The sequence below is a fragment of the Lampetra fluviatilis genome, chromosome 20, assembly GCF_964198595.1.
Source record: "Lampetra fluviatilis chromosome 20, kcLamFluv1.1, whole genome shotgun sequence".
Taxonomy (NCBI): domain Eukaryota; kingdom Metazoa; phylum Chordata; class Hyperoartia; order Petromyzontiformes; family Petromyzontidae; genus Lampetra; species Lampetra fluviatilis.
The window spans coordinates 2,288,937-2,314,081 of record NC_136294.1 but is presented as its reverse complement, the minus strand read 5'-3'; the positions used below and the strand labels follow the sequence as shown (position 1 = coordinate 2,314,081).

The following is a 25,145-nucleotide window of genomic DNA, read 5'->3' as shown; positions in this document are numbered from 1 at the left end:
ACTGATAATAATTTAGCGCTTTTAGTTCAAGCCCCGTTCCTTCAGAACAAGGCTATCACAAAGCCACGATGTTTTACGCAGTCTGCAGGAGTTTCCCAGTAGGGGGGGGGGCGGAAATTTTACTTTGTGTAATCCCAACTGAGTAATTTGTGGAGGTAATTTGTCAAATTTGGTAAGAATCTGGAACGAAGGCGCCGGCCACACAATGGCCCACACTCCTTCCAAATTACGCCACGGGATCTCTTTTAACGTCCACTGTGAAGCAGACCACGCACAGTAGATACAGTGGCAGCAATAACCAGGGCAGCCTGGCGGATTCGAACCGCGAAGCTCAGTGGCAGCAAGCGGCGCACCGCGCTGCCGCTTGGGCCTGCGACGTGGCCCCTGCGGCGGACGGTAAAAGTCAACATTTAAAGCAGGTTCACCCGGGGCCAACTCATTTTTTGGGTCAAACATTACAAGTTTAGAAGAAGACGGGGAATGCTCGTGGGTGGGGGATGTTGCGGTGATGCTCTTTTTCGAATTAATCATTTTCCAAACCCAACTTTAAACCAACAAACAGAAAAGAAAGTCCCGCAGTAGCTCTGCGACTCCCAAGTCGATTCAGCGACCGCGCAGCGAAAAGTAAACCGGACGCACTGTCAAGTACACGAGTGAGGGTTACACGAAGACCACGACACAAACAGAGAATTTGTGTTTTAACTTTCTCCAAACTCCCGGTGATGTCCAGTCGACCTCTCACTTAGTGGTTAGAACGTTGTTTCTCACGTTTCCACTTGCCTCAATTGCCAATTCAAGATCCACTCAAGGCTATGTCTGGCGCCCAATCAGATGACATCAGTTTTTTTCCGTTTTCAGCTTCAGTCATCCTGCGACTATCGAGCACACATTGTTCAACAGCGATAGCTGATGCTGCTTCTATGTATGTATGTAGAACTTCTTTCGCACTGTATGTCGCCGAACGTGTTAATCGGAGGTGCTTAAGAGTGGAAATATGGGCATCACGCTTACAGTGAACGTAGAGCGGAGTGTTGTCTGCAAATGTGTCTGCGAATTCCAATCGCTCAGAAGTGGAGATGATGAAAGTGTCGGGCAGATCCGTTGTTGGAACAAGCAAGTGAAACGAACAGTTGATGATACACGACCGTCGTGATAAACCATGTAAGTTCGACCCATCATGTACGAAATAAACCACAGATGTGGACTCTTCACTCGAGACGCTTCAGTGGTATGGCGAGGGACTCCGTGGCGAACGCCGACGCACAATCTAGAAGACATGACGCAGATACATTGCCCGTGGCCATCAGGAGGCCTTTGTAGATTTTCAGCGGGGGCCGCCTCTATGCTTGTGACACTTCCAAAAGGCAGACTTGAAACTTATTCACCGAGGCTCTGCCATCGAGGTTATGCCTGTAAACTGCGGTCGTACCATTTTCCCAAGCAGCTCTTTATTGAAATGTCAGAGCCGATACTGGTTGGTAGTTCTTCTATTTTGTCAGCATTAAGATTGCACTTCTTGAGTGGTGGCTAAACGACTGACTATGAGCTTCATGGAAGATCAAAACTGGGGATCTTCTGCGTTGGGTCTATCACAAGGTGTCTGTTTCAGAGTTCTATTGAACTCCATCCACCTTTCCAAGCTTAATCGTATGAATTAATGACGTCCATTTCGGCTTGATGACGGTATTAGTTGTGATTAAGGTGAGACGAAAACACGTAAGAGGTGGGCCACTGGGAGAAGGCTACAGTCTCCCATGCATGCAATATACGTATTGGATGTACGTTCAACTTATTTTGAACCATACGCATCCAAATGTACTAATAGGAGGTGCGGAGAAATAGCAATAACTACACAAACTCTCTCCTGAAGCCCTGTCGTCACGGCCAGCAGACCTCGACATTTAGCCCCTGAACGTATTGCCATCATGCTCAAAATGGATGAGGAGGAATTCTACGAGTCCTTCAGTTTTCCTCCCACACTGAAAGCAACTCCTTGAGAGGGAATTAGTCAAATAGCACCGTGTAGGACGTTTCTTAAACTGCCCTTGAGACTCGGTGCCATGTATACGTTACGTTAGTGTCGTGCTACCATTCATTAAATCGTCAAATATCTTCATGTACAGGGTGTTTGAAAAAGATGGACCCAATTTCAAAGCAGAATATTTCACGATGGCAACATGTTCCAATTACACAAAAAGTTACAAACGGTTTAATGAGTTATCAAGTTTAACTAACCGTTTTATAAATGCTCTATATGCCCTCCACCTGCTGTACGGACAACATCGAGACGATAGTTGAATTCGTCCCAAACGCCTCTCAAAGTGTCTTCTTCCATTGAAGTCACCACTGCCGTGATTCTGTTTTTGAGGTCATCCAGATTAGTCGCTAATGGTGTCACAAAAACACGTTCTTTTTTTTTTGAGAGGGCATGCCCCGACATGTAGATCGAGCAATAAAATATAACGGAGAGAATGAGCAGTTCGGCTACAACTGCCTCACTGCCATCTGCGAGTCACAAAGCTACAACGATTGTACAGAGTATACCGTGTACACGGCTGTCATCGTGACAAGCCACATTTCCTAAAAAACACAAGTTGGGTCACGGGGCGGCAGGTGCAGTGCATTATTATCCTTAAATGGCTCTAACTCAGAACAGTTCCATCTGAAAGGGGACATTTTTGGTAATCTAGACTAAAACATTAGTTCCTTGTACTTGAATTGCGTGTGTTTGAACTTCCACGTTCGCAGCGCTCGGTTCTCCCATATTGGCAACAAACCTGATGTTTCCTACGAGCTACAAGTTTGTGGTGCGAGTCACCAAACATGCCAGCAACTCGCCAGCTACACACAACTTACACACAACCCTACATGCAGACACGCAACCCATGTGTAATCATACATGCTACACTACACGCAACAATCACACACAACAATAATCACGAACCTACACACAACCTCATCCCTGATTAACACCCACGAACAGTTGGAACACACATGTATCCCGCAAGGCTGTTTAACATTACACCCACACACAATTTAATTATTAGTACAATCGCCGCTGAAGCATCACTAACAATGTACGGTGCGCAAATAAATGCACACAGGCTGCCTGAGCAAAAAACGATGTGCTCTATTAACTTTCTACCTTTTCCCAGAAACGTTTCGCTCGTCGAGTCCGAGAGAGGGTGGCTAGGCGACCCCCCCCAGCCCCTGCCATGCTAGAGAAGGTCACGTGGCTCAGAGAGCCAGAGAGCCACGTGGCCTTCTCTGAGCTGGCAGCTCTTGAGATTCTGCTGGGTCGGCATCCTATAAACGACTATTTTTTATTATTTTACCAGCTAAAGCCCACTGAGCTACATGTCTCTTTTCTAGAAGCGACCTGGCTGCCACAAATGATAGCGCAACAAAGTGGCTTATCGAGTGGAAATTTGTAGCAGCCAAATACTCTAAAAGCACGTTGATTCTAAATGTGCAGGGAAAACCCGGAGGGGACCCGGGAAAAATCCATGCGACCAAGGGGAGAACATGCAAGCTCTAAATATACCGGCGTTAGGGTCGGGATAGAAACTTCCAGTATACCAGGCGAGGTAGTTAACATCTGCCTGTGAATAATCTGGGTTCTCAAGTGTTGCGAGTTGATGGTTTCAGCCCGGCTAACAGTGACTGTACAAAACAACCCGTCACGATATAGGTGGGGTACATTTTCACTCCTGAGATATTAAAGACTCGGTCATGTGATCAACATTCCTTTCCAGCAGGGTGGGTGGGAAAGTGCTGCCCCCTATTGTGTGTGGATTGCAGTATCACCATTTGATTGGTGTGGACCAAAGGTCATTTGAAGGGGTCTCAGTAGTTCTGTGTGCTAATTAAATTCCGAAGTGTGCTTGTTCTAGAAGTTGTCCTCTGGCTTTGTTTTTTTAAAGGCTACATAATATTGCATTAGTAGGGGAAAGTAGTTTTTTGGTAAGTTGTACATAACATAATTTGGTAGAGATGTAATGTCCGCTAGAGATCTGTGTTCAGTCAAGCAATGAGAAGAGGTGCATGTGGACGATGCAAGTGATATTCATTGAGTTAATAAACTTGGAAGTTCAGAATGAAATGTGGCAGGAAAGCGTTGTAGGTCTAAGCATGAAAAGAAGGTTGCGTTATGTGGGACAAAGTGCGCATGGAGGGGGCAGGTTCTTGAGACAACCAAAGGATTGGAACCCAGAGGTCAGCAACCAAGCGGAAGACCTGACGCTATATGGTGGGATATTGTTATGGCGGTCCTTGAAGGTTGAATGGTAACCTTACAACAACACCAGCATCGAGCATAAGTAAGCAATGTCGAGGTGGGTGCCATCAACGCCAATGGCCACGATGACATGACCCACCTTGACCTCTGCTTAATGGACAATGCAAATATGCCACTATGCATGGATGCGAAGCGAAAAGTAAAAAAACACTTGGTGCTGCATTTCCCTTCCGCCACGCAAATGATTTCTTACAAAAAGTGAGTGACTCAACCGCCAAAGAAACAGAAAGAGTAAAACGGCATCCGAACGAAAACGAGAACTTCGTCGCAATCTGGGCCGAGCATTCCCATGCTGCCTCGCACCACCACCTCTCTGGGCAGATTTTGCTTCGACTGCAAATGTATGCTGTTCTCATGTGGGGCCATCATAGTCAAACTTGGGCACGGGCGCCTGACTGCATTGCTTCCCGTTTACGCTCTGCCAAAACAACGTCTCGGTCGCTTTGCTTCCCATTATCATCACCACCACCACCACCAGCAGCAGTCATGATCTCGCCACTGTTCCAGATTCGTCGTCTTCGTCATCAGTAGCGGTCGGCAGCGCACAGCGACCTGATCGTTCAATGCATCGAGATAAGGCACCCACAGTTTTGCGGTGTTGCGCCAATCTGCTCAACCACCCACTTGCTTGCTCGCTCGCCCACCGACCTGCCCACCCACTCGCTCGCTCGCTCACTCGACCACCCACTCGTTCATGCTACTTGCTGTCTGGGCCACCGAAGCGGAACTTGCTGCCAGTCATCTGGGTCACTCCTGCAAATGAGACTATCCTGGTCTCTTAAAGTCTCACTTGGTTAAACAAATAAACTTGATAAATGTCAATCAGTTGCGCAGTGGACTGAAAACGGAAATGTTCTACAAAGCTTACAAAGCACAACCACAGCGCTTCAAGTAAGAGCCATTGGGCTCTAAGAATGGTGCGAGTACCAAAAACGTAGTTTTTTTTAGTCATGTTGGTTGAAGGCCTTGCCAAGCAACTCGTCGTTTGCCACGTTCTCACGATGCCGAGTGGCGATTACGTCCTTCCACCTCTGTAGGGAACGCGTTCCCTCCTATGGCTGCTCTCAGTCGCCCTGTTACAGCGGCCGAATGATGCCTCCGTCAAGTCAGTCTCATATAGTTTAGTTACGAACGAAGTGATTCACACCCACGATGATTTGATGAGTTGACACACGATTCACGGCCGCGATTTGAAATAAGAATTGGTTGTTTTTGTCTCGTTTGTACCGCCTAGTTTGTATTATTTCTCTTTTCGGCCTGCCTCATTTACATAGTTGTATCTGCTTCACCAGATTCAATGTACCACAAATTGCATACAACTTGCTAACAAAAAAATCACGATTCTCACGTGCACAATTGGACATATCTCTCACGTTCAAAAGCCAATTTGAATCAACCAATGAGTGCGTAGTTAATATGCGTGCTTGCAATGCACACGATGCTTAGTTGCTGCTGAATCCATATCCATACGCTATGGAGACGGGCGTCAACGACACCAAAGGCAGGAATGCGCGAGAGGACATCCCATCGGGGGAGATGGAGCAACGAAATCAGCTTCCCTCCACAGTGCTGGATAATAAGCCACCTCCGATAAGCACGGTTGGCCACATACGTACGGTGCGAAATAAGTTCCACATACATACACGTGCATAGACGTCACCGCCCGGCTAAAGGTGGTCAAGCTCATATATATGACCCATAATGCTGCACAGCAACAAATCACGAGCTACTATGCAACGGCCGCTTAGTTTGGGACCATCCATTGAGTAAGAACGCATGGGGGGGGGGGTAACCCAAATGCGTACAGGGAGTCTACTGACAATGTACGCATAGGAAACGGGGGGGGGGGGGGTGGTGAAGCCTCGATAATAATTTGTCTACATTGGCCTTTAAATGAGTTAGATAGTCCAGTGGTGGACTATCTGCTTGCTTAAACGCGTTAATATTATTAATCCTTGATCGTTTCTGCGTGGATTAAGTTTAAATATCGTCTGTTCTATAGGATTCGGGGGGGGGGGGTGCGTCAGGCGTAGGTACGCAGGTTGGGGGGGGGTGTAAAAAATACGCGTGCGTACGGGGGGGGGGGGTCAAGTTGACAGATTTGTGAATACCTACTAAATGGATGGTCCCTTTCTTTGACTGCATCTTACTTCAATACGTTTCACGGCAGGCTCCTACCAAGGGCGGTGGTGGTCCCAACCCAATCACAAAAGGCATGCCCGTCTGCGTGAATTATATTTTTTTAACACCCAGCCATCTGCGTGGTCATCAGTGCATGTCTACATCACAATAGGGTGGCGTTTTGCAATTCCCAGCTGCCTCAATGCGTGCAGTCGCATTTCCATCATGAGCCCTCGTCAATCCACTGCTGGATGAAGGCCTCCCCAAGCTGACACCACTTCATGATCCTGCGATGTAAGAATCCATCGAGTACCAGCATGTGCGCCGATTGCATCGGCCCCATCTTCTAAATCGGATTTTGAGCGCACCCATTTTTTTACAAAGCGTACGAAATTAGTGGAATATTCTTCGAGTGCTGATCAAAAACTGTTCGCAAGTCACCTGTAATTTGCCACTATTAGCAAGAGAGGACGAGTGAACGGCGTATTCATGGCGGGCGCGAAGCGGCCCATCTGTGTCGTGTTTCCTGCACGCAAGTTTAACACGTTTCATAATTATTATTCCTTTCTGTCCTTTGTCAGTCTACGGCTGAAGGCATCATCAAGCCGTGTCGGTCAGAAGCGTGGTTTTGACCATACCACGCTGGTCAGTTCGGATTGGTGAATTCCGGCACCATAAAAGTGAGGACAGTACAGTTCAACAATGTATTTTCCTGCACTCTTTGTGTATGGTGGTCAGCCACCCAAGCACCATCCAGGCTCAACCCTACCCAGCTTCTGAGACCCGATGAGATCAAATAGAGGCAAAATTAAACCTCCTTGTTTATTGTTTAAAAAAAACTCAACTCAGAATGAGAACAAAAATTTTATAATACAGGAAAAAATATACACAACCTTTGTTAATATGATTCAGGATGAAGTCCTACCCCGAGCCGTGTTAGTCATGCAGATCGTTTGACCGTACTTCTGCGCGCTGGCCAGTGCGGATTGGTGCAAGAGCCACTCTGCCACCACGAAGCCCTCCGCTTTGCAAACCGACACGAATCTGCAACGGTTTGCGGCCTCTTTATTTGTTTGCTCAAAAACGCATTTGCACGAGGCTTGGCGTGTCTGCGAGGAGAAACTGGCAGCAGAGTAGAAGATTACAAGGCGGGTGGGAGGTGGGGTACGCGGGGGGGGGTAGCGGCTGTTGACCGAACGAATACCCTTTGTCATCTTGTCATCGGTGAAAAGAACGATCATTACGGAGGACTCTCACGAGCTAATTTGGGCTCCCCCGCGCCGAGCCTGGGAGGGAACCACCGACGACGACAAGGGCGGCGGCGCTCTTAAGCGGCGCCCCTGCAGCGTCGGGGGGGGGGGCCTTATGGCTCGACGGGGGGAAATAGGCCTCTCGCTTTGATCTGCTGGCGAGGCCCTCCCCTTCACCGGTCGGCGGCTCGCGGGCGCCATCCTCACTCAACGGCGCTCGGTCCGCTTGGGCGGCGGCGTGACAAATGAGCCAACGGCGCTCGCCAGATCCTCGGTTCGCGCACGCCGAGGGCTCGCGTTGGCCTTGAAGTTCAAACGCTTCGGGTGCTTCGCTTCTCAACGTTGGGGTTAGATCTGCAGGCGGCCGGGTGACACGCAGAGGTCACAGCGCTGAAGAAGCTGGCACTGCTGAGGTCATGGGTCTGAATCAGGATTTTAGCCACCCGTGTGATTAAAGCGGGTTCTTGCGGAGAGCTGTACGTTTGATGGTCTCAAATTGGACTGCACAAAAAGTCCATGACGTAAAACAAGAGCTCACTTTTAATTGAGTATATTACAGCTCTGAGGACTTAAATCGTAATTTCAGTTAAATCGCCATGCAAATAACTCCTCTGACTGGGCATGTGGGAAGGTTCACCTAATGTGGATAAGCAAAAGGCCCCCAAAAGTAGTTATATGATATCATCTTATACAATGAAATCACCCCAAATGCACCCATTCTCATCAGTTGTCCAAAGCTAAGCAGGGACAAACCTGGGGATGATGGCAAAGTAATAAGAGGATTATTGAATCGATCTGTGCAGATATGTTAGTCTTAACCCTTTTATAAGAGTGGTTGGGTTGAGATGTCTTCCCACAAGCAGGAATTGCCAAATAAAAAAAACACATATCAATGACGGACTCCTGAGGCTCAGTGAGCCTTTCTTGGATGAATAGAGAATGATCATTTTTTGCGATGATGGTAATTATCTCGCACAGGGTGCTTTCTGCATGAGTTGAGAATGGATGTTTATATTAATCTCTGCCAACATGATACAAAACCGGGCACATATATATTTAACAAATACTTCCAATCAACCCAATTGCTGCACACTACAACAGCAGTCTGGTATGCATTTATCTAAGCTGTTTAATGATTTAGTTTTCCACCCTCCCCCAATAATGCATAAAACGGATGCACTAGGCTTCTGCGGGGCTATTTTGTGGGGAGCACAGGGCAGTGCACCAAAATCCATTGTTGTACTGTACTAGATGCCTATTTGCCTCTCGTCCGCCCTGCCTTTTTTTGCCAACCCACATTGACCGGCATGGTTGAGGTATGGCCAATAAACCCCCATGTCCCGTACCGCCTGGGGGAGGCCCTCGTCCAGCAGTGGATTGCATGGCCGACGATGAAAGATTCCTCGAAAGGCGAACTGCGACCGAGCGAAATCTACGACTGTCTTCAACGAGAGCGGCGAACGTCCTCTCATTCAGCAGAACAGGGGCTGGCAGACCCCACGCTCGCCCTGCCACTCATTCCAACAGCGGCCTACAACGGGAAGGTCAAGGCAAACGGGTGGAAACCTGCAAATTGAGATAATGCCCACAAATAAATCCTCACGGCAGCGCCGCCGCCTCCGCTGCCACCGCTTTCGCGGCGTGCGCTGCAGCTCGGTTTCGCACACACACACAACCGCTTCGGCAAAAACGGCACGTCGTGGGCGTAACCGTGGGCAGCCGCACGCAGCCGCAGGCAGCCGCGCGCGGGGGGGGGCTGAGTAGACGGCACTCGGGGTGGCGACGCGGCCCAGCGGGAGGGAGCGTTCACCGCTCGTTGCGGAGGTTCGCGGTTCGAATACTACCGTCAAATACTGCTCGCCGTCGGCTTCACTCGCGGTGGACGTTAAAGGTTCCCGTGACGATATCCGTAATGAGTAGGCCATTGTGTGCCGGTTGTCATGGTCCTAGGTTGCCAAATTAGCCAGCAAAAATCTCAATCGGGATTGCACACAGCATCATAGCAACTTCGTGATAGCTTTGCGCTATAAGAATGGCACGAACACCAAATGCGCTTCAACTATTGCTCGTACGGACAAGACGACGATTCCACAGTCAGCCTTTATCATCATTCGCCATGCTCGATTCACTGCTGGATGAATGCCGACCCAAGATGCCACCATTTCTCACGATCCTACGATGGATCAATCCACGCGGTACCTGTACACGAACTCAACTCTATCTCCTCGGTGGACTTTCTCTCGGGAGTGTTCATTTAGCATCACAGCACATGTATGACATGCACAAAGCACAAACAAACAGGTTCTTACACACGTTTGCATGCAAGTCGTGGCACAGCGGTGCGGCAAGGGCGGCTCGCAATCGGAAGGTTACGAGTTAAAGTCCTGATTGAATGGAAAACCGCTTTGACTTTATCCGTTTTGTGAACAAATCAAATTGAATGTAATGACGTACAGTATAGTTACATGTGTACATCTAATACATAATATCAGGGCAGGTGCTGTTTGCGAGCAAGCCGTTAGGTCTGGCATAGCGTGCAGGTGGCTGGTGTAACCAACACCACGCGTGGCTGTCTGTCTGCCTCACCAGCAATCATGATGTTCAACAAGAGCACTGGGTACCCATTTAAAGCTCAGTCCACCTAGGGGCGGTCAGGACCTCTTTTACTGCTGCTGCCGTTGGTCACCGATGCCATCTTCACGCCTTGATACCTCCACCCATCCAAGTCGAGGGGTCCTTCGACACGACCGGGGGTTGAAAACTTGCGTCTTGGCTCCGGAGCCGCATGAGGCTTTTGAAATTCGAAAAAAGGCGCTTCTTGTTATTTTGGTTGCCGACCCCTGACCATGGAAGTCCAGTTCACCGTGGAAGTCCAGTTCACTGTGGAAGTCCAGTTCACCGTGGAAGTCCAGTTCACCATGGGCAGGAGCTGCATGCGGCTCAAGGACTGCTGCTTCGTGACGTAAATTGAGGACCACCGTCTCATTCACGTTGCATTGTGGCTCTGGAAATATTGGGTTCCTTACCAAAATTCAAAAGAATGGCTCTTGTTGTTGCTTTGGTTACTGACCCCTGCACTAGACTGTTTCCTATCATCCATGCTACGTTCAAAACACAGGACAGCACCTGAAATACAGGAGAACAAGGGATGTTTCTCCGTTTCCCACTACTTTCCACATCACAGCTCTGCAGCCTGTAACACCTGTTATGCATTGTGGCCACCCATCCAAGAACTTTATAGGTTCAAGCCGGCTTAAGCTTGCAAGAGGTGACGACAAGAACGGCCGCATTGCAGGCAAACTGGTCATTGGAAAGTTCCGGCAAACTTGCTTGATGCAAGAAACAGAATCAGAATCTTAATTTCAAACGTGCGAGTTCTTATCAGCTGTGCTCCCCTCTTGCCGGTCACGTTGCGAAACGGACCTTCGGGCACGTGTGTAGCAAGCTGCAATAAAAATTGTACCAATTTCCGTTTCTTTCGAAACTCCAAGGGAAATGGAACGAGTCGTAGATGTAAAAAATAAATCGACGGTTTCTAAGTCATAGAATCAATAGACAATAAATGGGATTGATTTATGGACATCCTGCAGCCACTGAAACGTCTACATTGACCGGATCAATTCTTTAACAGATCCGTAAGCGGTAAGGGGAGAGTGGGTGTAGGCGGGGGAGGGATGGGCGAGTCATTGCATGCCTACTTGCCGCCGAAGTTAAACGTGGCCAGTAATTGAACCCAGGTTGCAGAGGTCAGAGCACAGTAAGCGAACGACGACATGAAGCGGATGGATAAAAGTACGGAAGCGTTCCACTGCGTTCAGCCCAGTTAGTATAAATGCACGTTGAACTTCTTTCGCACAGTACGTAGGCAACCGTGCTAAACTGATTGCTGCTGTTAGCGAGTACCTATCACTGCCAACAACCCTGTAACAAACCGGCCCACCACCCTCGCGAATACACACGAATTGTCACAATTTGGGTTGTCGATTCGAATTGAGAATCGATGACTTGATGAACGCGGTAGTGAACGGTCAGTGCCCTCTTGTTGACTGCAGACATCCCGTTCACTATTTAAGTTTTCCCTTCCGTGTGTAAATCCACTGTTGGACGTTGGCATCCGCAAGCCGAGGTGGTTGCGAGTGCTTGACCATGTTTCACCACACGCTGGGCAGCGCGGGGTGGTTAACAAGCGGTTGCCCCGGGGACCGGTTCAGACATCATTCGCCACTGATGCCAGCCGTGTCTGAGAATTAAACTCAGGTTGCCAGCTTCAAAGCGCAGTGCGCTATCTATAGCATCACACCGCTCCACCAGAACCCATTACATGCGAGATGTAAAAAAAGACTCGTACGCATGCAGCATGTATTGTGAGCTCATGAATCATCGTCACACCCTTAATGGTCGACATGACAAACAAGCACATGATGAAGAATGTACTTCCCGCAAGACCACAACATACGTACGATATCTCTATGCTGCTGGCAGAGATAGCTGACACCCTACACTGTGACTGGGCTGAAGCAACCGAGAGGAGCACCCATCCCAGATGTGGATCCCAATCTCAACGAAGAAGTATCAAAGGTATACCTGGGATCGTTGCTCTGTGTGGGCTGGTAAATGTAACAAGAAGGCAGACTTCTGGAACAAACGCTTTAAGCGAGAACCTGTTAAGGCCTACAGGATGCACGAGGCATTGGTGGACCAGAAACACATCCTGCCTGACCATTGCTGGTGTTACAACACAGACCCGGGTGCTCATATAGGTCGAGTCCGAATAGTGGGAGGCCAGGGAGAGATTCACACACCTTTTGCCACTGATGTTATCCGAGTCCCCGCAATCAGGGAAACCCAAGGCAGGTTTCCCTGTTCACACTGCAACCAACTACTGCGCCACCCACGCACCAACACACCCACACACACGCACATAAAAAAACAAAGATCCCCCATATAGCCTTAACGGACTGTAGGGGCAAGTGCTGTTAGTAAGCACCTATGAAGGCCGGAACGGTACACGAGGGGGTGGGTGGCCAGCACCACGCCTGACCGCCTTGGTCTCCCCAGTGGCGATGTTTACACAAAGCATCAGCTACTCATTTGAGGCAGAGTCGACCTAGGGGAGGCCCAAGACCGGTTCATATAATCGTCACTGGTGTTGGCCGCGAGTGGGAATCGAACCGGGATCGCCGGGTTCGTAGCGCGGCACGCTAACCGCTCCACGCGCGCGCACACAAACACACAAAAGCTCGCTGCCAACACACAAGCCAGCAAATGCGTGCTTCGGCAAGCAATCTCACTACGAGACCCCGTCGCAAAAGGCGACGTGCCGAGACCAAGCAGCCCCCACCCCACCCCGCACGAACGCTGTACGAGCCCCGAGGTGGGAAACGGCCATGCCATTCCGTGCGAGTCCCGTCGTACAGGCTGTTGTTACACATGTATGATTAAAAGTGAATTACGGCTAACAGCAGCCAAGGGGTAATAAAGCACTTTAATGCTGGGGGCCTGCGGCACAAATTGCCGCTAAATTATTCATGCGGAACAATGATAGCGACGTAACGAGAGGACGAGCTGCCGAATCGCGCCGCGTCAAGGATCTTTATAAAGCCAGTGAATAACACGCCGCAGGCTTCGTCGCTCCGTTATGCATCCGAACCATGGTGGCGCGTTAATTAACGCAGAAGCGCTGTTAATAATTCATTTACTTTCGAAAAGAACGCCACGGATCGGCATCATTAATACTGCATGGCACGAGGCCATAAGAAAAAAAATTGTGCTCGCACAACCCTAACGCTTTAGAGTATTTTTTATTTCACCCGCCCCGAGCACGATGGTTTTCGTTTTTTACACGTTAAGATGTAAAACATCGCACAACCAAGCCCCCCCTCTCAGCTTGCGTGAAATCGGTAAGTGGACTGGGAATGTGGAAATGGGCAGAATGAACACTTTGCATAACTCTCTCAAGACCCCCCCCCCGGGAAACCGACCCATCTGTGCTGCAGCGATCTGCCAGTGTTTCACACACACACAGCCCCCCCCTCTCTCTCTCGGGCTCAGAAAGGCTCCGAAAACCTTTGGTGCCCTTTCCAACCCTCTGAATACAACCCGAAGGGGGTGGGAGGGGGCCTCTACTGCACGAATCACAAAGTTCTTAATCCACTAACCTAATCCAGGCCACCTTTCATTGACCACCCAACGCCCTTCACCCCCCCGCCCCCCTGCACGAGTGCTTCAAGCGACAATGAGGCTTCAAACAGCATCGGGGAAACTTCAATGGGGTTTTTGTTTTAATGTAATGCTCATTGGTTTGATAGAACCCTTTAGCAAACTGGCTATTGGCTTTGTGTGGCCCTCACATGTAAATTAAACAGACTGAATTCTGCTTGTGATGGAACTCCAAGTGTCAATTACTCCCATTACAGTGGCGATTAATTCTGATGCGATGTTAAAATGAGAGGTTGTAACCACTGGTGGGGGGGGGGGGGGGGGTGGCACGTGCCCCCCCCAATGATCCGATCGAAATTAGGGATTTCGATCGGATCATTGGGGTTTATTATTAATAAATGGGCATTTTGCGACCCCCCACTGTCACTGTGCAGCTTATTATTACGTGCCAGGGACTCTATGAGATGATAGGACAATAGTCTTGAGTCCATAACTGGCAATAAGTAATGGCAAAGCAGTTATAAGTGACTCAGAATTGTGCGAAGTTGCGTATACAGTACACGACTTCCCTGAAGGCAAACACCTTCAGCGAGCACGATGCCGATCACACGCGGTTCGAATTCGACCCTCGATCGATCGCTGCGCCATCGCCGCACACGCGTCGAATAAAGAGCAAGGGACAAGTCCTTACTCACTAACAACTACTATAATTTTTCATTGTTGGCGGAGTTGCCCCCCTCTACCTGAAAATCCTGGCTCCGCCATTGGTTGTAACTATGCAGATTCACACAATGAATCAAGATTATCAAGTGTGCTATTGCATCATGCATCGATTTCGTGTGTGAACAAATAATTGATTTTCAAATAAATTCACAACGATGAACCACGACGCTTCACCGAATCGCCATGGAGTGACTAACGTGACACAATTAATGAAAATAATTTTACAATGGCGACTCATTGGTGGCAAGTCCTTAGTTCAAGATAGAAAAGCTGCAATCTATATAAAATCACACCATCTATATTTAGATTGCTTTTATGTTTTAGAATATTCGTTTAAAAAGGGTCGACATTCCTCAACGACAAAACATCTCATCCCTTCTGTCAATCCACTGCTGGATGAGGGCCTCCCTACGCCGAGTAACATGGGAATTATTTGGCCATACTTCACCACGCTGGTCGAGGGTTTGGCGAATGCGTCGAGCATCAGCGTGGTAGCACAGAAGTATGGTACAACAATGGATGTTGCAGCACTGCCCTCTGCTGCCCACCACAGTCCCGCTGCAGCCTATAACACCTGTTATGCACTGTGGGCATACATCCTAACAAGCAAGAATTACATAACCCAATAAACAACACTGTGCTGAGGTCTATTTCCCAAAATCACAGGTGCATGTTTATTTTTATTTTTTGAAGCATTCAACAAAAAAGCGCAGACACATGGAAATATTACACTTCCCTGTTCCAGCCATCACCCACAAATAAAATGTGCAAACCGCAACACAGTTTTCCAACCATGGCATATCAGATTGTTTTTTGTCAACTGATACGTTTTTTTGCTTCATTTAAACGTGTAACCGACTGAGAACGAGCGAAAGGTTAGTACTCATGTCCAAGAGTGATCTGGGCCACGGACGTGACAGAAAGTCAAACAAATACTGTAATGTGGCCATTGGTTAACATTTCATATTCAAAGGAAGGAAATAAATGTAAGCGTGCGTGATGAAAATTACATGTTGTGGTGTAAATTTTTTTCCGATGGAAATACAAATGTTCGACGAGTCATTTGAAGGTTGTGTTTCAATTTGTTGCGGCTACGGCAGCAATAAGTAAATATGAAATGTTTAAATGATTTCGATTTTTTTTGGGTTCATGCCTTTATTTTCTCCGATCCAATTGTGGGGAAACATCCCCCACTGTCTCTGGGACTAACTTTAGGGGAAAGCGCATCTCCCCACATGAAATCTCTATCAGACTGCTCCATAAGAGGTTGTTTTGGGTTAGATCGCGTAAATATAAATGTGTCGTTAAACCCGCCGCCACCCGACAGCCAATTCAGAAGGTTTGAAGTTGGGTTTTAATAACGATGAAATACCTTGACAAAGGAGGCTGCAGCGTTGGGAAAAAAGACACGTTGTGCAGCAAAACAAAAGGCGCGTACGTCGAGTTCACTAAACAAATGAAGACCTCTGATGGAGTGGAAACCAAAGGAGAGAACACGCCACGGGGATGAGCACTGCAGAGAACGGAGCGATGCAATCAGCTCGTGTGCTAGGTGGATTGTTGGCACCCCAGGACTGTGAGAGACAGTGCTGGCGTGGTGAGGCCTTCGACATTTAGCAGTGGATCGATGATCATGGCTGATGACGATGATGAATATCCTCCGAGGATTCATTTTCAGACTGCCTGTCCTTGAACTCACAAGCGGGCGTGCACACAATCTCGTTACGCACACTGTAGTCCAGCTATCTAGTATCCCCCTTTGTGAATGCTGATAACGAATGGTAATTTATCTTCTTGGTTCTTTCGGTAATGGTAATTTAACACTGGGGACTCGTGGGCCATTCCGGAGAGCATCCAGGCACAACAGTGACCTCACTTCCCCTTACTTGCTCGTACCTATCAATCAAATTCGACATCGATAATAAGGTGAGGGCCCCATTAGGAGGCGCAATGTCTCTTGCAAGAGGCACGAAACTTTAGTAGTGCTGCACTGTGAAGCCCTATGTGCTGTCTGCCAGCATCAAACTCAATCTCTGAAGCAGCAGTAGCAACAGCAGCAAACATCAAAGGCGACATATAAAAGAGACCAAAACCTTTCAGAATAATCAAGCAGGTAATAGCCTATTGGGATGCAAAGTGCCTCGTCTAAGTGGGAGACTTAGTCGTGACGAGAGACACAATGTGTGACATACATTATCAGCCTTACTGAAACAACAGGAAACGCACAAAGGAAATGTAAGGAAAATTCACGAAACCCATACTGAGCCCATGTGGGCAAGCTCTCTCGCTAGCGGAGCGAGTGAGGCCGGTGACTTACTCCTGCTCCATGTCTTCGTTACGCAATCAGAATCAACAGAAAATACTGCCAACAATGAGTACAAAATAAGAAAAGTAAAATCACTAATAATTTGCAGAATAATGCCTCTTGCAAGTAGGATACAGAAGCTCAGTGCGATCTCAGTGCTCACTCAAGACACGGGTTGTAGTGCCATATTATCGGACTTGCTAATGCAACAGCACACACACACAAAGGAAACATATATATAGAGATAATACATCACTCCTACATTGTGAGCCCATTAGGACAACATATCTTGCAAGTGGAGACACAGGGCAGCTGGCTTAGTACTGCTCCATGAAGCCAGGACGGCTGTGGCACATCTTTATGCTATCTGAATCGACAGCAAAATACAAAAAGAAAACAAATCGTAAAAATAACAAAGGAAACATCAATTATGATTAGGCAAGCACAATGTGTCTCGTAATTGGGATACAGAAGCTAATGTAACTCGATTGTGATTTGAGACAATGTCTGCTCTCACTGAATATCATTCGAGTTACTGCACAAAAAGAATAGAGAATAGCAGAAACTAATAAGAAATAAGTAATGGTCAATTGGAACACAATGTATTTTGCATGCGGAAGGCAAAAGCCCCAATAAGCGCAGTACTAGTTAAGACAATGATGTCTGCTGCTACACCATCAAGACTCAATCAAAAGCCACAGCTAATTTAAAAAAACAAAATTCGCAAATTGTAAGTTACCAATGCCATATTCTGCAGAGGCAAATGTTGCAGCAGTGAGCATTGGTGACGATACTGTGCTGATGAATCCTAATTCGGATGACACCGGTCCACAGTTATCACATTTGCTGAAACTTAATTGATGGTGATCTAAGAAAAGAAGACCACAAAGCACGTCTTTAAAACAATTCTAATAGCGTTTTGCATAATGGACAATGTGTGGCGCTCTTAACACATTTTACACATTCGCGTCTTGTTTGAAACGTATCGTCCATGCCTGTGCTCGTAAGAGAGGTGTGGTTGAGCGTGTACAGCTCTTGGATGGGTGGCCACACACAACCACGTTGTTGTCGTGGGACTTCTAGGGGTAAATTGGTTGGCAGTAGAGGGCAGTGAAGCAAAATCCACTCTTGTACTGTACTTATATGCTTCCATGTGTGCATGCACATTGGTCATGATGACGATGATACACGGATGTTGTTGCTGCTTCTGTTAATTGCTAAGCAGATATCTACTGCTGCTGTAGATGATACAATATGCAGATGATTTGACTGCAGATATATTATGCCAGGTGTCACACACTTCCACAACTTCGAATACCACAATGCATAACAATAATACAACCAACCAAGACCACAACAAGTGAGACACCACCACCACTTTCATCTTATCTCCTCCAATTATCCGCTCCGCGAGGTTTTTCAAACCACAAACATTTTCTCGTCCCTCAAACACAAACTCAAACCATAACCTTCACCCTGTGGTCAGCGGGTCTCCAGTCACGTTCGTCAAAGTCTTAGTTTGGTTGAGACCCTACAACATTTTCGCCGAGTCTTAGTCTGTGGATGTAATTTCCATACTTTAAGTCCAACGAACAAATACAGTATGTCCATTCTTAGTTAGACGGGCACGCATTCCCCCCCCCAACCCCTGTCAATGTTATCTGGACGGCTAATTAGTGAACTCAGTAAATATGATTTATATACATATACAGTGTAGTGAATGTGCTATGCTTGGTCTTCCTCAGTGCACTGCAGTCTCGAATAAAGTTACTTAATAATCTCAGTCTGCATCTTCATTGCGACTCGTTAATTTCATCTCGTCGCGCTTAGGTATTTGGTGGATAGTCGTATTCATCATTATGCACGATAACTTTTCATACACTCAGTCTACAGTGACTAAAATCAAAAAAATATATATATGCGGTTGCCACCTGTTCTGGTTTTCCCAGGATCGTCCTTTTTTATAAGGCAGCTTGCTCCTAAATCTACATTTCTTTCCAACACATTAACAAGTCTAGATATGTTTCGTCACTTGCATGATAACACACCACTCAAGATAAACACATGTACATGTATAACTCCGTTCGGTATCTCCACATACAAATAAAAAAATACTTGTTTAGTCCATCAGCCGATTGGCTTTCCAGATCAATATTATCCATCAAGTTTGTTGAAGCAATCAAACTCTAGACCTATTTCAACATTACGCGTCTCACCAGAAGTAGGGCTTGGAACAAAACACACGCTGCAGAGTTTTGGAACGCCAGTAGGCTGACGAAACACAAACATATTGGTACTCTGTTTATATGGAGACAGAACAAGAGTTGTGTTTATACGTCATCCACAATGCTCCATAACCACGCATGAGTTTATATTCATGTAATTTTCCATTGCGGCGTTTTTTGTGTGTTCCTCTGAGGTGGAAATCCTAAGTGTGGCTAGTGTTAGGGCTAGGGTCGGGTTGACTCGTGTGGTTAGTGATAAGGCTACAATCTGGTCGGCTAATATAGTTACTATTAGGGCTATTGTTTGGTAGTCTACCATAGCCAGTGTTAGGGCTCAGATGTTGTACGCTCGTGTTAAAGGCTATGATCTGGTTTGTGAGTGCAGTTGTGTTATCGATCTTATGGTGTGGGTTGGCGAGTGTTGTTGCCCTTAAGGTTACGGCTACCGCGAGACATTTCCTCTTCCCAGGACATGTCTAGCTGGGTTCGCGTAGGACCCCTGGCAAGTGAAGAACCTCGCTCAACTCGCCCGGGACCACTCACCATGCTCATCGAACACATTGCACGGCGTCGCGGCTGCCGAGTGACGCCCCGTGGCTCCGGGAAACAAGGACGAGGAGGACGACGAGGAGGGCACGACCACGACGGAGGAGGAGCACGAAGACGGGGTGATGATGAAGGCGGACGAGGCAGCCGACCCCCCCTCCGTCTTTCCTCGCTTTGAAGGGCCGGGGAAGCGTGGCCCTGCGCGCCTCGCCGCCCTTCGCCTGTTGCTGCCCCATGCGGCCCCGGCCCCCGTGTTAAACGGCAGCAAGGATGCCCACCGCCGCCCTCGTCGGGGATTTCGCGGTCGCCGCGGGCTTCGTAGCCGCGAGCGGTGGCGTCGCTTCGCGGGCAGCGGAGCGCAGCCGTCAGCCCGACCTGCTGCGCGCCGCCATGTTGACAGCGCTCGCCGGACTTCCGCCACGAAGCGGATTTCCGGTGCGTCGGTGACGTCCCGGAGGTGCAATCCAAAAGTCACCCCTCCCCCTCTCACCCGCCCCCCCTCCCCCTCTCACCCGCCCCCCTCCCCCTCTCACCCGCCCCCCTTCTCCAACCCCTCCCCCCAACCCCCCCGCTCCCCTCCCCCCTTGCCCCTCCCCCCACCACCCACCCCTCCCCCCAACCCCCTTCCCCCACTCCTAACCCCAACCCCCCTCCCCCCAACCCCCTTCCCCCAACCCCTCCCCCGTCCCCCAACCCCATTCCCCCACCCCCTCCCCGCAAACCTCCCCCCAAACCTCCTCCCCCAACCCCCATCCCCCTTCCCCCACCACCCACCCCTCCCCCCAACCCTCCTCCCCCAACCCCCTCCCCCCAACCCCCTTCCCCCACCACCCAACCCCATTCCCACACCCCTCCCCCCAACCCTCCTCCCCCAACCCCCCTCCCCCAACCTCCTCCACACCCCTCTTACTGTGACCCCCCTCTCACCTATACCGGTCTTCACAGTTCACAGGTCCTCGCTAACAGCACTCGCCCCAACAGTCTGTAAAGGCCACACAAGCGATCGTTGTCACCGCAGCATCGGGAGACGCGAGTCGACCCACGCCGCACGGTCCAGCGATGCCACTCTCCATCCCACCTCCGGGGCTGTCACGATCTTCCGCCACCAGTCCCACACCCACTGACCAGCATCTCCTCGGCAACGTGGTCCTTGTCCAAGGGACACTTTCCTCAAGCCGACGTCTCGCTATTTGTTTGTGCCCGGTATTGTTTCTCTCCGTAATTCCAAATATCTTATTTGTGCAACATCTTATTATATTTCACGTCATTTATGCCAACGGCCATCCCACAACGATGTACATTAATTATATATAAGGACCAAATCTCATATACGCGGTTGGCTATGTACGGCGCGAAAGAAGCCCAACACACATACTAAGCAAACGAAAGCCTTCCTATCAAGCAAAATAAACATATTAATACACAAAAAAAATGGCACCAAAACAAAAATCACAAACAACAAAACGTTATCAAAGCAAATTAATTCAGTTTCATTTATTCGGTAAAGCCCTGTGAGCCATTCGGCTCTTGAATCGGGTGCAACCGCAACAAACAAAAAACAAAACATGAACAAGAAAACATCTTAAAGTGACTATGTGCAAACTGAAAAATCCAGGAAAAAACTGCAAAGTCTTCCAGAAAAAAAGCACCGTACACCAACGCTGTGCAAAAATCCCAGTGGGATGCAAGTCAAACAACAACCACAAAACAACTTAGATTAAAGCCATCATTCTAACTCCGTACTACAACAAACAAACATGGCCAAACCAAAAAACTTTTCGAAATCACCAAAATAAAGCCATAAGCAATGTAACAGTAATCATAGGAACTGTGACCGAAATTTCACAATAAACGACATAGACAACATGTACCACCAAATTAGTCCATTCGATTAACAACAACGCAGACCGCAATTGCAACTTCGCAATATGAACGCATCATCACGCGCTCAACGATGGAGCATCATCACGTGCCGTCTCCTCCGCTGCCCAAGTCGCCGTTTGTATTTCATATATATAGTGACATCGAAGCATTTAATTACAAACCCATGTCATAGGCCCTTCATACGGTCGTGATCGTGGATGGAGCGAGATAGTTTTCCACATGGGGAGATGATTCATGGACGAGTGAACACTTCATTCGGTGAAATATTTACGTTTTGAATTTAGGTCCTTTATGTTCCGTGCACTATTTCTCAACAACATTTTCCATATATAAATTGGCAGGAAATTTGCACAACGCCCACTTAAAACCACACTTAGTTCGCGGGCGTAAATATATTCAACACTTCTGTTTTTCAGCCGTCACGACCATCAGATATGAACGCTCCACTCCTGGATGAAGCCCACCCCCCCCCCCAAGTTGCCACCTCGTGGTCGTGCGATGCAACACGATGTGCAGCGCCCACAAGAGTTGATTTCATTCACTCAATCTCAAATATCATCCTCTGCGCTCCCTCCTTTCGCAAGCTGGCATTCCGTCGTGAAGAGTCTCCACGCCAGGGACCGGCAACCAAAAGAAGATCAGTAATTTGTTTTATTTGATAGTTTAAAAAAACTCAATATCAAGAGCCGCAGTGCATGTGAATACAAGGTGGTCCTTACAGAGCCGCAAGTTGCCAAACCCCTGGTCTAGACATTTAGCCACCACGCCAAAGCCAACGTCAGTCATATTCTTTGGTTATTTCGGTAGAGTCACGTAGATAGAAAAAACAATAAAAAGTAAATAAAGTGAATAAAAATATCAAGGCGTTTCGATCGCAACACAAGCGGTCGTCATCAGGAAAAGGGGTTAGCCTCTAAAGGCACACTGTTTAAAGGTTTGGAGATGGGCGTAGCCCAAGTGTATCAGCAGCACCAGCAATGTATATGCAGCAGTAGCAAAATTGCTAATGCAGCAGCAATGCCAATGCAGTAGCAATGCCAATGCAGCAAGGGCCGCCAGGAAATCACTGCACCCCGTTCCACACACCACACTGCTGACGGTGGAGGTTGATTGACAAGAAAACACAAGTCAAGACATGACCCAAAGTGGTTGATGACATCTTTCCAATGATTGCTGAATTTAAAACGTTCGTCTCGGTTGAAAACTGTCTGTATATATGGATGGCTTCATGAACGAATCTTTGTTGATCGCCAGTAGGCTTGCAAAGTGCCACCGCCTTAGAGAAATCAATTTCGTGCGAGCCAGCCACATTAAAATAATTATCAGCCACGGCAGAAATATTGGTCCTGCCGTGTTTCAAATCTGCCTCATGCTCACGAACAGTCCGAGACATGTCGCCGAGTTTCCCCAATGTAACTGCTGCCGCAGATACAGCTTAGTTTGTAGACGCCGGGATATTGCATGTCAGGAACCTTGTCCTTCACAGATAGGATCAGATCACGAATTGTATGTAGTGTTAAATTGGACCTGGATCTTGTTTGCTCATGATTTTGGAAATCTTTTTGGTTACCCCTATGGCAGGGTGATGGTTTTGATTGGATCCTCAGATGGCTCCTTCCTCAGTTGCGGTGATGGCTTTGCAGATTGTGTAGTCAAAATATAAATTCGCCTTGAGAGCTTGGTGTACGTGTTTGAGTTCACTGGTTAGGTGTTCATGGTCGGAGATACATTGAGCTCTATGGTGTAGCGTTTTGATGTGGGAATTATTTTGCGATGGATGGTGGTGGGAGTCGGGTTTTAGGTAGGAGTCAGTATGGGTTATATTCGTCCGTTGAAGGAGCGCAGACCAGTTGGTTTGTCTTAAATTTTCCATTTATTAAGATGGGCACATCAGCTTCTTGATGTTCCGATGCAGTTGATGGTTAGTGCCTTCTAAAATGCATGGCTCCAACAAACACTTCCACCTAATAAATTCAAATATCACTTAAATTTAAGTGCTAAAAATAAGTCTTATCGTACTTTCGAGTATTGTAAAATGTAAGTTATGGTCCAAGCGATATCTAATAGGGATGAGTGAAATTCTCCAAGGGCGAACTGAAAAGGCTTTAGCACCACACATGACAATTCAATCTTTATTTCAGCATCTCCAAGCAGATCAGTCGTATAAACACGTAAAAGTGCACGGCGTGTATTTCGTTTATTGAAATGCTTCCTTTCATACTGTGTGGGGGGGGGGGGAAGACGGATCACCGCCAGATCAGGTTTTTGAAAAACCAACAAGGATTGGGCGTGCAAAAATGGAACAAAGAATTTAACACAAAAACGCAAACTGTCCACATGCAAAAGGTCCGGTAGCAAACCACATCCGTTATTTTTCAATCCCTGGACACGCTCAACTGCCAAAACGCAAGAGCAGACATTAAGCGACACTTAATAAGAGACCTGTACTATTGCAATGTCAACCTCCCGTTATGCAATTGTTCCGCACCAGCTCTGCTGCTCTACTTCGTTGCTTGCTATGGCTCCCAAGTCTGCACGTACAGCCGAGTCGGGCAGTGGTCCTGGATATGCTTTATCAACACAAAATGTCTCAGAACAACAATTTTCCCTGGACACTTGAAACACCTAAGCAAAAAAAGCTAATTCAAAGGTGAATAAGGGGTCCCGGTAAAAGTGGCAGAGGTCGGGCTATGGTTCAGGTTAGAGCTTGGTTAAAATACTTCACCCAGTATGTTTTCACCACCCCACCATCGAAAAACAAGACTTTCACGTTAATATTTTTCTACCCTGCTCCAATTTTGATCACAATTGCGCTATCGGTATGTTATGAGACAGAGGCCCATTCATCTGTAAGAGTGAATAATAATAAAGAACAGTTCGCAAAAGCGGATATCACATAACTACTTGAGATCTCTTCCAAGAAGTGACCTCCGGACCATGCACTCGCTATGTCACCGGAATTGAAGTTCGTCGCAAGAGTTAAATCAAGCGACCTCGATTCCACCTGGCCACCTTTTCACATTCTCACTGTTTTTCGTCTATACGAGAGGCGTTCACTTCATCACGGTTCTTTAATAAACGTACATCACGTCACGCACGAGCGGTGGAAATTGCTGTGCCGAGGCAGATCGTGCCGAACGAAGCACCGCAGCAGCATTTGCTCTCCTTCGCGCTCCTCCACGCAGACATCGCCGCGGGCCACGAGCGACGGACCGTCCTGCCGGAGGCACCAGCAACTGGTGCACGGTCACGGCATAAAAACGGTCACGCAAAGAGCTATACTAAAACAAGGCACTAACCACTTCCAGGCCCAGGGTTACTGGTCGGTAGTACAGCGACAATACCTTGCACACACCCTCAGACCTGGCTCTTGCATATCGTCGAAGAGGACACGTAAGGCCGAGTGAGTACGCCCGCTACACTAATTTTCCGCGCTGTAGCCACGCACGCTTCACGTTCTCGTGATATACTGTCGTCGAAACAACTGGACGCCACTCCAAAGTCAGTAGAGGGCTCATACGAATGGAAGTACTTGAGAACTGTCGTGTTGGACATAAGCCTGTGACGCTACGAGAAAAAAAACATGTTTAAAGTGCAAAATCTTTTCGGCTCAGTCATCGACTAAAAGTACGTGG

At 47.9% G+C, this 25,145-nt stretch overlaps 1 protein-coding gene across 1 annotated transcript in view; it reads right to left on the bottom strand.

Moving 5' to 3' along the window:
- The window catches only part of LOC144937840 (tyrosine-protein kinase ABL1-like), a 43,578-nt gene extending 23,582 nt beyond the window's left edge, over positions 1–19,996 (bottom strand). The window contains 2 exon segments of the mRNA XM_078865354.1: positions 19,624–19,786; positions 19,788–19,996. Coding sequence (XP_078721480.1) covers positions 19,624–19,786; positions 19,788–19,862 — 238 coding nt within the window. The 5' untranslated portion in view covers positions 19,863–19,996.
- Between the last annotated feature and the right edge of the window lie 5,149 nt (positions 19,997–25,145).